The 8,310-nt window shown below is 40.9% G+C and overlaps 1 protein-coding gene across 1 annotated transcript in view; it reads right to left on the reverse strand.

Annotated features, from left to right (window-relative positions):
- Window positions 1-1,509: 1,509 nt before the first annotated feature.
- LOC144239558 (NACHT, LRR and PYD domains-containing protein 12-like) overlaps window positions 1,510-8,310 on the reverse strand; it is a 16,784-nt gene continuing 9,983 nt past the window's right edge. The window contains exons 7-12 of the mRNA XM_077773633.1: window positions 6,054-6,224; window positions 3,377-3,556; window positions 2,544-2,714; window positions 2,276-2,446; window positions 1,800-1,970; window positions 1,510-1,681 (exon numbers count right to left, since the gene is read on the reverse strand). Of these exons, the coding sequence (XP_077629759.1) occupies window positions 1,510-1,681; window positions 1,800-1,970; window positions 2,276-2,446; window positions 2,544-2,714; window positions 3,377-3,556; window positions 6,054-6,224 (1,036 nt within the window). The remainder of the gene's footprint in view (window positions 1,682-1,799; window positions 1,971-2,275; window positions 2,447-2,543; window positions 2,715-3,376; window positions 3,557-6,053; window positions 6,225-8,310) is intronic.

Genomic DNA, 8,310 nt, shown 5'->3' on the forward strand with positions numbered 1-8,310 from the left:
GATATTCTCCTAGATTTACTCCATCTCTGTCCTACCACAGCATTAAATAATCCATAGTTTCCTCTCACCTTACTTGAGTAAGTATACATTTCTATTCATTTCAGTGTTGTTTGTCTTATATATACTCTAACATTCAAAATTGATTTGAGGTCCGTGAATGGTGTCTATTCTGTGTATATGTGTATATGTCCTTTGTTTTGTATTCTGAGCTATTACTGCACACTGTTACCAACTTGTCGACTGACAAATTATAAAGGTTTGAAGGTTGGCCTGAAAACACAATGGAAGCACATTGTTAAAGGCAAAGAGCAAGAGATACAGGATACAGCGTAACAATTTGGAATAAAAAAGCAAACAATGGCGTGCCATCACAAAATTATATTTCCTTGCTATCACTTAGGACCATTGATGAAGCATACATAATATAGAATGCTACCACCTTAAATTACTCAATATTTAAAGAAACATTAGGATTATTAAGCTTATTCCAACGTGCTGACAATAAAGACTGCAGTCACTTCTTTTGAGAAAGACACCATGGAGGTCCCTAAATCCCTGATGCTTATCATGTCATGAATAACTCCCCCTTTCTGGGCAGTAATCACCACACTTTCAAGCCTTTGAAACTAACATATTTCACTTTGCTAGTAGAGAACCAGCTTCTGTTTCAGCCAGACTTGTAATCATGCCTTTATGTTGTTTGCATTTATACTTCAATCCATCAAATTGGCCTTGAATGTGGAATTTTTGCACTCGGCCTTTATTTTCCATTATGTGTTCCAGTTCTGGATGCCAGAAATGAACGGCCATTTGGTCACTGGTTAGCTGCCAACACAGCATAGCTGTATCCTAATTAAGAATGACTTTGTGTGTCAGTGCCAGCCTGCTGAGCTGGCAGATGGGACATTGACCAGGAAGGGTCAAGACCTCCACTTCCTATAATTGCATCATTACAGCTTCATTTCCTTGAGTCTTGAAGACTCTCAAATGTAAACATTAGGACCTCTAGCAAGTATTAGAAGAGGAATGGGAAAGAATCTAACATTTATGGAGCACCATCCTATGTGCCAAAATTTGTACTGGGTATATTTATAATTATTGTTTCACTTCATTCAATCCCTATGTCAACACCAGATAGTCAAGTACTAGTATTAGCTCCATTTTACAGATAGGAAACTAAAGTGCAAGGAAGTTAAGTAAGCATGGTCATGTAGCTAGTAGATACTAAACCTAATATTTAGGCCAGACTTAATAGAATCTAGATCTGGCACTGTTTTTCCTATACCATGCTGCTTCTCTTAGCAGTGAGATCCAGTGCTGCCTGTTCTCGGTCTCTCTCCTTGGCTCTGTGTTCAAGGAGAAGGCCTACTGGTAATTACTTTTCCTTTGATATTTTGCCTAGCCATGGCTTGCTCTCAGTTCTTCTTTCCTCACTGCAACGGCCTGTCATCAAACCCAACATGTCTGCCTTGACTCCCTCCCTCCCACTTCCCCCACCACATTAACTTACTAGAATGTCTGTAGTTTACATATTGGCTGAATCAGTGCATCACACAGCATTTGCACTCCAAAATCCTTGAGGTCATTTCCACTTAGGTCTAGCAGCATTAGGTTCTCATTTCTGTTTAGGACAAAGGCAAGGGCTCCACAGCACGCATCTGTAAGATGACATTCTGCTAACCTAGGGGATGAGAGATTTGAGGAAGAAATCAGTTTTACCCCAAGTTCCACAAAAACCCTCCATTTCATATATAGCCTGGATCAAGAGCCCTGTGAACAAAGGGTCCCCGTGCACTTACCACAAGGTCTGTAGTTTGCAGGAAGAGTGTTTCAGCCCTTCGCACAGTACCTGCATACCCTCATCCCCTAAGGCATTATCACTGAGGTCAAGGTCTCTCAGGCACTCATTGGTGTAGAGTGCATTGCACAAATCCTGACAACACTCTCCAGTCAGGTGGCAGGTCCACAATCTGCCGGGAAGTAAGGTAGAGAAGGCTGGCATCATTTCATCTATACCGAGTCACTTTAGAAATTCTATTTGCCCCCTGGAAAAGCACATTAGAAACTCAAAGTGTCGTGTAAAATAAAATCCCCTGGGCCAGGGTCAAGCAGAGATTGTGGAGTAGGGGAACATTTATTCCCCCTGAATTATTTGGATCTTCATTTATTGCTTCCTTGGAGATTCAATCACCAGGCCAAAAAAATACTCATTTAATTTTAAGAGTTGCTGAAACATCAGGAAACTCAGCCTGTGGCTATAGTCCATGATACTTACGCCAGATCTTTTAACTGACAGTCAGGATGTTTTAATCCTTCGCACAGCAATTTCAGTCCCAAATCTTCAATTTTGTTATTAATTAGAAGCAGCCTTGTCAGGCTGCGGGTGGAGCTCATGACTTGGGTGAGGGACTCACAACAAGCCGCAGAAAGGGAACACTGGGAAAGCCTGGAGAAATGGAGATACCAAGGTGGCTGTTAACCATGGAGTCCTACTGAACCTCAAATGCCAAGGCCCATGTGAACAAGGATAAGCAGACACTTACACAAGACTCTCGATTACACCCTGTGCATGCTGCAGACCTTCACAGAGATGCTGTACTCCTATGTCCCCCAGGGCATTGGCGAACACAAACAACTCTTTTAAAGTCTGACTCACTTGCAAGAAAGAAGAGAGTTCCATACAGCTAGCATCTGTCAGGCAACATGTGCTCAAGCTACCAAGAAAAAAAGAAGAAAAATCAGCCACTGTTGCATTTGGCTTTGCCTAGCCTCCCCATCTAACTAAGTTCTAGCCATCCTTCAAAATCCAGCTCTTAGTGCAGCTCCTTCACAAAGCCTCCTCCTGAGGTCCTCCAGCCTACAGGGACCTCCTATCTTTCCCTGGGCTCATCTGGCATTTTTAAATGATTCCACAGTGTTGGGCACTTCATTACATCCTGAACTGTGTTGTTCTTCAATTGTTTCATATCTGTGTGTCCTTTAGGGCAACCTTGTCACTTGTCCTTCTGATAACACTACTCACATTTAGTCCAATATTGGGTACATAGTAGGTGTTCCTGAAGTAGTGGCATTCCTGTAAACATGCAAGATGGCAGTATATAGGAAAGAGCGTGAGATTTGGTGACAGGTTTTGGAGTCACATCCTGACTATGTCACTTTTGAGTGCTGCTGTGACTTTGGACAAGTCACTTTTCCCTGTGATTTTAAATTTCCTCATTTGTACAATGGGGATAAAAAAATCAATTTTTGAAGGTTATTGGAAAGAGTGAATTAGATGAAATTAATTCTGCCAAGCACCAAGCATAGATCTTGGCACACAGGCACTCGACAAGTTCAATAGTCATAAGATGCTACTAGACAATTCTAAGAAACTTACTCTAGTTTCTCCACTTTACAGTTAGAATGTCTGAGACCTTCACAAAGATACTTCACCCCTGTATCCCCCAGAGGATTGTCACTCAAGTCAAGCTCAGTGAGATTTGGATTACAAATGAGAACAGAGGCAAGATACTTGCAAACAACATCTGAGCTTTCAGGGAGAAAGCTAGCACACAACCTGGAGAGAAAGAAAGATGAACAGAGATATAATTGGCTGCTTTATCGTCCTACTCACTCCCTGCCCAAAATACCTCATGAGCAGAGAAAATAAAGGCCCACCCATACAAGACTGCCAACCTTGAGTATGTCACAACCTCCAGAGGAGAGAGTTATACATTGCTCCCACAACACTGTGTCCCCCAGTAGAAATTCAGTATGTGTTGACTGCCCCTCAAAAAAAGGATTAGGAGGAAATATCATGATAACCTAATCTCATTTTAACTCCCTGCATAAATTTATAATATTTTTAAATGTTTTTATTTATTTGTGAGAGACAGAGAGAGACAGCGTGAGCAGGGGAGGGTCAGAAAGAGAGAGGGAGATACAGAATCTGAAGCAGGCTTCAGGCTCTGAGCTAGCTGTCAGCACAGAGCCTGGCATGGGGCTCGAACCCACGAACTGAGATCATGACCTGAGCCGAAGTCAGACGCATAACCTACTGAGCCATCCAAGCACCCCATAAATTTGTAATTCTATCTTGTAGCTTCTCTCAAATCCCAGAGGGGAAGTACTGTAATATCCTTAATAAGCTTTAAGGTCAAAAGATCTTTCCTCTTTTCTAAAAGTCCATTATTGGGGTGCCTGGGTGGCTCAGTTGGTTAAGTGTACAAGTTCGGCTCAGGTCATGATCTCACAGTTCATGGGTTCAAGCCCCACATTGGGCTCGGTGCTGACAGCTCAGACCCTGAAGCCTGCTTCGGATTCTGTGTCTCCCTCTCTCTGTGCCTCTCCCCTGCTCATGCATGCTCTGTCTCTCTCTCTCTCTCTCTCTCTCAAAAACAAACATCAAAAAAATTTTTAATCAATTACTCTTTAATGTTCCATCCTTACAGAGATCCAGTCCATCATTATCCTCCACATAATATTCCTTATTGGGGACAAAAAGTGGTTTTTACCAACCTTTCTATCCTCAGTCTTTGTTTCTCCATATTAAGTAGTTCAATTTCTTGAACTATTTCCCATCAACTTTTTCTTCCATTATTGTGAAGAATTTCTATGATATACTACAATTTTTGAGTCCTCAATTTTCTCTTGAGTTACCAGGCTCCAACCTTAGCTTTGAAGAGGACTTATAAGCACACACGTCTCTATCTCCCCAATTTAGAAATTTCAAATAGACACATTTTGTCAAAAGGAGTTTCAAAGTGGATTTTATAAATTTTTAATGCTAAAGAGCTTTTGCCTTAAAAAAAATCCACATATATACATATATGTATATGTATATGTATCCATATTTTATGGATCTAGTTGGCTGGGTCATATGTCCAGATATTTGGTCAAACATTATTCTAGATGTATCTGGAAAGGTACTTTTTAGATAAGATTAATATTAAAATCAGTAGTCTTTGAATAAAGTAATTTACCCTCCATAATTTTGGTGGGTCTCATCTAATCAGTTGAAAGGTTTTATAGAAAAAGACTGACCTCCTGGGGAAGAAGACAGAATTCTCCCAGGAGAATGCCTTCAGACTTAAGCTGCAACATCAGTTATTCCTTGTGTCTCCAGACTACTGACCTACATTGCAGATATTGAACTTGACAGCTACCATAATCCACATCAGCCAATTCCTTAAAATAAATCTCTCTATACAGGTGACCCTTGAACAACACAGGTTTGAACTGCACAAATTCACTTAAACACAAATTTTTTGATAAATATAGTACAGTACTGTAAACGTATTTTCTCTTATGATTTTCTTAGTAACATTTTCTTTTCTCTTGCTTACTTTAAGAATACAGTATATAATACATATATACAGAATGTGTTAGCTGACTATTCATGTTATCAGTAAGGCTTCTGGTCAACAGTAGGCTATTAGTAGTTAAGTTTTTGGAGGGTCAAAAGTTATACATGGATTTTCAACTGGGGGGGGTTGGCACCCCAACCCCCATATTGTTCAAGAGTCAACTGCATATTTTATATACATGTTATTTGTTCTGTTTCTCTAGAAAACCCTAATATGTATATGATAAGTTTTTTTTTTTAATTAAAATCATTACATGGTCTTTNAGCAGGGGAGGGTCAGAGAGAGAGGGACACACGGACTCCGAAACAGGCTAAAATCATTACATGGTCTTTGAAGTCAAACACATGTGGGTTTTGAATTGTGCCTTTACCATGTTATTTAGTCTTATGATCTTGGGTATCCAGTTCCTCATGTGCTAAAATGGGGATAATAATTAAAGGAAATAATAGATATAAAGCACTCAGCACAATGCTTAGCACAAAGTAACTGTTCAATAAGTGTGGGTTATTATTATAGTCACTGATGGTACTGTTACTTACAATTAAAATTCTCTTCCTAAACTTGCTGCATAGGAACACTTTTAGGGACTGTCACTTTTATTCTTCTTCTCCATGACTCTTTGAAATGCTTTGATCACACAACATCCATTTTGAGTTGCATATTAAAATTTTTTTTCTTGCAGTAAGGAAACTAATAGTTATAACTTACTTGAGCTTCTGTAATTTGCAATTTGGATCTTTTAAGCCTTCACAGAGCAATTTCAGAGCTGAAGCTTCCAATTTTGTTTCCCTAAATTCCAGATCAGTGAGCCACTGACTGGTGCTGAGAACAGCTGCTAGTGCCCCACAAGAAGCAGGAGATATAAGGCATCGGTACAACCTTCAGAGAAAAGAGGAATGACCTCATCATCTTGTTCATGCTCTCCCCACATGCAAAGAGAAATTGACAAAAAATGATTATGAACAGAGACAACAAAATCTCCTGCTATCAGTTACCTCAATGTCTGTAAGACACAGTTTGGCTGCTTTAATCCTTCACACAGAAGCCTCATTCCTGAATCTTCCAGGGTATTTTTTACAAACTCCAAATCTGTCAAATACTGGTTAGTTTCAAATACTAAAGAGAGGTCCCTACCACAAGAAGCTGTGAGGTGGCAGAAAATCAGTCTGTGTGGAGAAAAAAACATTTTAGAGAAGAAAATAGGACTCCCCTTAGAGGTACCTGTTTGTACCTTACTGATGTAATGATTTTTTTCAATCCACTCAACAATTTATTGGGTGCTTACCACTGTGACAGATGCTGAAAACATAAAAATAATTAAGACCCCGACCTGGCGTTCAAGGAATGCCCCCAGTTAATGGGGCAGAACAATTAGAAAATCATGGATACAGGGGCGCCTGGGTGGCTTAGTCGGTTAAGCGTCCGACTTTCACTTAGGTCATGATCTCGCGGTTCGTGGGTTCGAGCCCCGCGTCGGGCTCTGTGCTGACTGCCAGCTCAGAGCCTGGAGCCTATTTCAGAGTCTGTATCTCCCTCTCTCTCTGACCCTCCCCTGCTCACGCTGTCTCTCTCTCTCTCTCCTAGAAATAAATAAAAATATTTAAAAAAAAAAAGAAAGAAAATCATGGATACAGGGTGAAAAGTACTGCAAGTGTTATGCACAAGGTATCATGGGGACACGGAAAGGTAACATAATTCAATCTAGCTTGGGGTGGGGCTTGAAGGATCAAGAAATATTTACAAAAAAGAAATACTTGAGTGCTGTTGTGAAAGGGGATGAGAAATTAAACAGCTAGATGAGGAGAATGGAAGGAGGAGGAAGAGGAGGGGCTGAGGGGCAGTCCACTCATGGAGCAGCCAGTGCAAAGGCCAAGAGACAAGACAGAGGATGCTTTGTTTGGGAAACAGCTGACCCTTGAACAACTCGGGGGGGTTAGGGGCTCCAACCTCCACACAGTTGAAAATCCATCTACAACTTCTGACTCCCCCAAAACTTAACTACTAATAGCCTACTGTTGACCAGAAACCTTAACAACAATCAATTAACACATATTTGCATGTTATATTACAAACTATATTCTTACAATAAAGTAAGCTACATAAAAAAAAATGTTACTAAGAATATCATAAGGAAGAGAAAATACAATTTATAGTTTTGCTCTGAATTTNGCGAGATCACGACCTAAGCGAAAGTCGGACGCTTAACCGACTAAGCCACCCAGGCGCCCCTATTTTTAAAGAATTTTTAACATTTATTTATTTGTGAGAGAGACGAGAGAGAGAGAACGATCAGGGGAGGGGCAAAGAGAGAGGGAGACACAGAATCTGAAGCAGGCTCCAGGCTCTGGGCTGGCAGTCAGCACAGAGCCCGACGCGGGGCCCGAACCCACGAACCGCGAGATCACGACCTAAGCGAAAGTCGGACGCTTAACCGACTAAGCCACCCAGTACGCCACCAGGCGTACCCTCCCACTCCTTTCTCCAACATCATAGAAACATACATACACACACACACATTTTTACAAAAATGTGATCATAGAAAACATTACATCAAGTTTATATGTACTTTGTCATTTGTCCTCATAGTAGACCCATAGATAGAAACTAAGATTCATTTACAGCAGAAGGTCATATAGTAAGTAACTGGCAAAGTAGGACTAAACCTCAAGTCTGTCTGGTTTATCCGAAGTCTGACTTCGGAAAGTCAGTGGAGATTTAAAGTGAGATGGTAAGATCCCTCTAATGCCAAGAGGCAGGGACAGACCAGGTATCAGAGGGCTGCAGTCTAGGGAAGAAATACAGTAGGGGTAGCTGACCTAGGAGGGTGGAAGTGGTGAAGGTGGACTGATTCAAGACATGGTTTGGGGGTGAAATGGCTAAGATTTATTATCATTTAGGGTCACTACGATATTCACTGCTGGACCAATGGGTGATAAAGCTGTTTCCTAGCTCCACCCTCTTCGTC

The sequence above is a fragment of the Crocuta crocuta genome, unplaced genomic scaffold (assembly GCF_008692635.1).
Source record: "Crocuta crocuta isolate KB4526 unplaced genomic scaffold, BGI_CrCroc_1.0 scaffold737, whole genome shotgun sequence".
NCBI lineage: Eukaryota > Metazoa > Chordata > Mammalia > Carnivora > Hyaenidae > Crocuta > Crocuta crocuta.